This window comes from Sapajus apella, unplaced genomic scaffold, assembly GCF_009761245.1.
Source record: "Sapajus apella isolate SASKATOON/1434 unplaced genomic scaffold, GSC_monkey_1.0 scaffold144, whole genome shotgun sequence".
In the NCBI taxonomy this organism is placed as follows: Eukaryota; Metazoa; Chordata; class Mammalia; order Primates; family Cebidae; genus Sapajus; species Sapajus apella.
Genome location: NW_022437084.1, coordinates 46,258 through 51,056, shown reverse-complemented (window position 1 = coordinate 51,056; position 4,799 = coordinate 46,258). Strand labels below are relative to the sequence as shown.

Sequence of the window (4,799 nt, the reverse complement as noted above, 5' to 3'; positions counted from 1 at the left end):
AAAAAAAAAAAAAAAAAAAATTTAAAAATGGGGTTTTGGGGTAAGGAAAAGAAAAGTACTATAAACCAGGCATGGTGGCTCACATGTGTAATCCCAGCACTTTGGGAGGTCCAGGCCGGTGAATCACCTGAGGCCAGGAGTTTCAGACAAGCCTGACAAACATGGAGAAACCCCATCTCTACTAAGAATACAAAAGTACCTGGGTGTGGTGACACATGCCTGTAATCCCAGCTACTCCCCAGGCTGAGGCAGGAGAATCTTGAATCTGGAAGGCAGAGATTGCAGTGAGCCGAGATTGGACTACTGCACTCCAGCCTGAGCAACAAGAGCACTACCCCATCTAAAAACAAACAAACAAAACAAAACAAAAAAACTACTATGTAGGTCAGGTATGGGGGCTAATCCCTGTAATCCCAGTACTTTTTTTTTTTTTTTTTTGAGATTCCTAGGTTCAGGCAATTCTCCTGCCTCAGCCTCCTGAGTAGCTGGGATTACAGGCACGCGCCACCATGCCCAGCTGATTTTTTGTATTTTTAGTAGAGACGGGGTTTCACCATGTTGACCAGGATGGTCTCGATCTCTTGACCTCGTGATCCAACCGCCTCGGCCTCCCAAAGTGCTGGGATTACAGGCTTGAGCCACCGTGCCCGGCCAATCCCAGTACTTTTAAAGGCCAAGGCAGGAGATTCCTTTAAGACCAGGGTTTGGAGACCAGCCTGGAAACCCCGTTTCTACACACACAAAAAAAAACCCAAAAAGAACCTAGCTTGATGCCTCATGCCTGTGGTTTCAGCTACTCAGGGTGCTGAGGTATGAGGACTGCTTGAGCCCAGGAGGCCGAGGCTGCAGTTAGAGATACGCACTGCACTCCAGCCTGGGTGACAGAGCCAGATCCTGTCTCAGAATATTAATTAATTAAAAGTATTATGTAATAACAGAAAGTGATTTTTTTCACTTCACTCCACCACTTCCTACCCCGCCCTGGGAAAAGAGAGTGACTCACAGCTAAATAAGTCACTGCCCTCTCGCTAGAGATTCCATGTGGAATCTAACCTCCGATGCCAAGATTTATAGAATATATATGTCTTAGAGATAGGAATTTTTAAATCCTCAATCTCATTTGTATAATTAAATAAGTTTATTATAGACACAGAAGTCAATATGTCACAACTAATCATATCCAATAAACTCACCCACTCATCTGAACCCAAAGTCATTTGCCATTTTTTTTTTTTTTTTTTTTCCACGTGTTCAGGTTTATTGAGGACATTAGGGGCTACAAGGGAGCCCTGGGCATCGGAGGACAAGGCCTGGCATTTGCTGGACAGTGAGTGGCCCAGCCAGCGGCCAAGGATGGGGTCTCCACCACCTGGTTTACTTGAAAGTGTGGCTCTCAGCTCCACCCCGCCCAAAGCCTTTAGGCCCAAACATGGCTGCGTAGCAGGGATGGTTGCAGTAGGGTTTGCCTTCGTGCTCAGCGTGGCCGCCGGAGGTCAGCGTCTTCCCACATTTCTCACACTTCAGGCAAAGGCCGATGCCAGTCCTTGCCCAGAGAGGTCACCCTCTCGGCGAAGTACACCTCCTTGTTGCACTTGGGGCACTTGGGCATGGCAGCTCCGGGTGGTGGCGGCTGGGGCGGGAAGGGCTGCCGCCATTTTTTTTTTTAAATGGAGTTTCGCTCTTGTTGTCCAGACTGGACTGTAATAGCGTGATCTCGGCTCACTACAACCTCTGCCTCCTGGGTTGATTCTCCTGTCTCAGCCTCCCCAGTAACTGGGATTACAGGGCCCGCCACCACACCCAGCTAATTTTTTCATATTTTTAGTAGAGTCGGGGTTTCACCATGTTGGTCAAGCTCATCTCGAACTCATGATCTCAGATGATCCACCCACCTTGGCCTCCCAAAGTGCTGGAATTGCACACGTGAGCTACCGTGCCCAGCCCCCCCCACCCACTTTTTTTTTTTTTAAGACAGGATCTCGCTCTGTTGACCAGGCTAGAGTGCAATGACATGATCTTGGCTAACTGCAGTCTGGACCTCTTGAGCTCGAGACTGCTGCCTCAGCCTTCAGAGTAGCTGGGATTACAGGTGTGCACTGTCACACCCTGTTGATTTTTTTCCTTTTTTTTTGGGGCAGAGATGAGGGTCTCACTATGCTGCCCAGGATGGCCTCGAACTGCTGAACACAACCAATCCCCTTGCCTCAGTCTACTAAATTGTTGGGATTACAGGTGTGAGCCACTGTGCCCAGACCCTTTCTTCGTTACTGTTTCCCTCTCTCATTCTGTACATATCTCTCGTTCTCCTCTTCTCTCTCTAGCTCTTGTCTGATGTCTAATGAGGTGTGAACGTGAAGTAAAGGCTCTTCCACAATCATGGCACTTGTGGAGTTTCTCTCCTGTGTGAATTCTATGTTTTGCATAAGATGAAGCTTGACTGAAGACCTTGCTACAATCATGCCATTTGTAAGGTTTCTCTCCAGTATGAGTATGCTGATCAACTGCAAGTTATGACCAATGTCTGAACAATTTGCCACATTTATTACAATTGTAAGATCTCCCTTCATTATGGATTCTCTAATAATTTGCACTGGTTGTATCTTTACAGAAGACTGTGAGAATCATTACATTAATAAAGCTTCCCTATACCATGGATCCCTTGATGGTGGGTGAGTGTTGACTGCACATTAAGGGCTTTGCCATACTCATTATATTTGTAAGATTTCTCTCCAGTATTAACTCTCTGATGTTGCCACACTGATTACACTTGTCGGGTTCTCTCCAGAATGAATTGCCTTATGAACCACAAGGGCTGAATTTCAAGTGAAGCTCTTGCCACACTCATTACACTTCTAAGGTTTCTCTCCAGTATTAACTTTACAACGGACTACAAGAGATGACATCTGCTACAGTTGTCAAGACCTGAAGGTCTTGCCACACATTATGTGGGAAGAAAGTTGCCCAGGTGCCAAGGCAAGAGACTGAAGGCACGATCTGCCCCAGTATAATAAATGATTACTTAGTTTTACCTATGATACCAAATATATTTAGAAAGAATCGCATAATCAATTACATAAACAATCCTATTAAATCATTATTATTAATCTTTGGTTCAGTATTATAGCACAGAATCACTTCAGTCACATAATATGGACATAATCAGGTGAAATGTAATTAGGAACGGAAGGGACATTGCGAGAAGTGATCAGGAGGGGAGAGTGCCTTGCTGCAGTGTCAGCAGCTGGGAAAGTGACCTCTACTTAGCAGGCCGCGGAAAGGGAGTTTCTTTTTTATTGGGGGACTTCAGAAAACCTTGAGTCTTGAGGAAGGCCTGATATTGGTCAGGCCAGCCTGCAGACATCCAGGGGCTTTTTTTTTTTTTCTGAGAAAGAATTTCACTCGTTACCCAGGCTGGAGTGCAATGGCGTGATCTTGGCTCAGTGCAACCTCTGCCTCCTGTGTTCAAGCAATTCTCCTGCCTTAGCCTCCCAAGTAGCTGGGACTACAAATGTGAGCCACCATGCCCAGCTAATTTTTTTGTATTTTTAGTAGGGACAGGTTTTCACCATGTTGACCAGGATGGTCTTGATCTCTTGACCTCATGATCCACCCACCTCGGTCTCCCAAAGTGCTGGGATTATAGGTGTGAGCCACCGCACCCAGCCTCCAGGGGCTTAAATGTCTCTGTGGTGCTGTGGTCCGATGGTCACCATCCTTGTCCACTTTCATGTTCCGCTTTCCCACCTGGTGCTCTTTTCAAGTTCTTAGAAGTCATGAGAATAGCGGAATCCTAAAAGCCTTTGATCTTTCTGACAAGCACATAGAAAGATGCTGAAGTGTGTGCCTCCCCTCCTTGCAGTGGCTACCTGAAAGGGAGGGCCCCCTGTGCTATAAGCATGTGATTTGCTTGACCCTATCAATCATGTCAGATGATTCACTCTCTTTACCCTGCCCCCTGCCTTGTATACAATAAGTATCAGCACGTCCAGGCATTCGGGGCCACAAGTGGACTCTGCGTCTTGGTAGTAGTGGTCACCGGGGCCCAGCTCAACTCTTCTCTTCTGTGTCTTGTGTCTTTCTTTCCTTTGATCTGTCTTCTCTGCACACAAAAGAACACCCAATAGACCTGGTGGGGCTGGACCCTGTAGATTACACTTGTAAGGTTACTCTCCAGTATGACGTCTATGATGGTAAGTAAGAGATGACACCTGAATGAAGGTCTTGCCATACTCATTACAATGATAAGGTTTCTCTCCAGTATGAAGTCTACAATGGCTTACAAGGGATGACAACTGAATGAAGGTCTTGCCACACTCACTACATTTGTAATGTTTCTCTCCTGTATGATGTCTAAGATGACATACAAGGTTTGCTTTTTGATTAAAAACCTTGCCACATTCATTATACGTGTAAGGTTTCTCTCCAATATGAACACTCTGATGTTGTGCCAGGTGTGAATCACACCCGAAAGCCTTGTCACAAACCTTACATTTGTATGGTTTCTCTCCTGTATGAATTATTTTATGTTTTTCAAGGTCTGATTTGCGACTAAAAACTTTGTCGGGCCGGGCGCGGTGGCTCAAGCCTGTAATCCCAGCACTTTGGGAGGCCGAGGCGGGTGAATCACGAGGTCAGGAGATCGAGACCATCCTGGTCAACATGGTGAAACCCCGTCTCTACTAAAAATACAAAAAATCAGCTGGGCATGGTGGCGCGTGCCTGTAATCCCAGCTACTCAGGAGGCTGAGGCACGAGAATTGCCTGAACCCGGGAGGCAGAGGTTGCGGTGAGCCAAGATC

General features: G+C 46.4%; 1 protein-coding gene and 1 pseudogene across 1 annotated transcript in view; both read right to left on the bottom strand.

The window, feature by feature from the left end:
- LOC116540781 (zinc finger protein 28-like) overlaps positions 1 to 4,799 on the bottom strand; it is a 22,251-nt gene that overhangs the window by 16,646 nt on the left and 806 nt on the right. Inside the window, exon 3 of the mRNA XM_032264522.1 lies at positions 4,331 to 4,555. Within this exon, the coding sequence (XP_032120413.1) occupies positions 4,331 to 4,555 (225 nt within the window). The remainder of the gene's footprint in view (positions 1 to 4,330; positions 4,556 to 4,799) is intronic.
- On the bottom strand, positions 1,240 to 1,649 carry LOC116540732 (annotated as a pseudogene).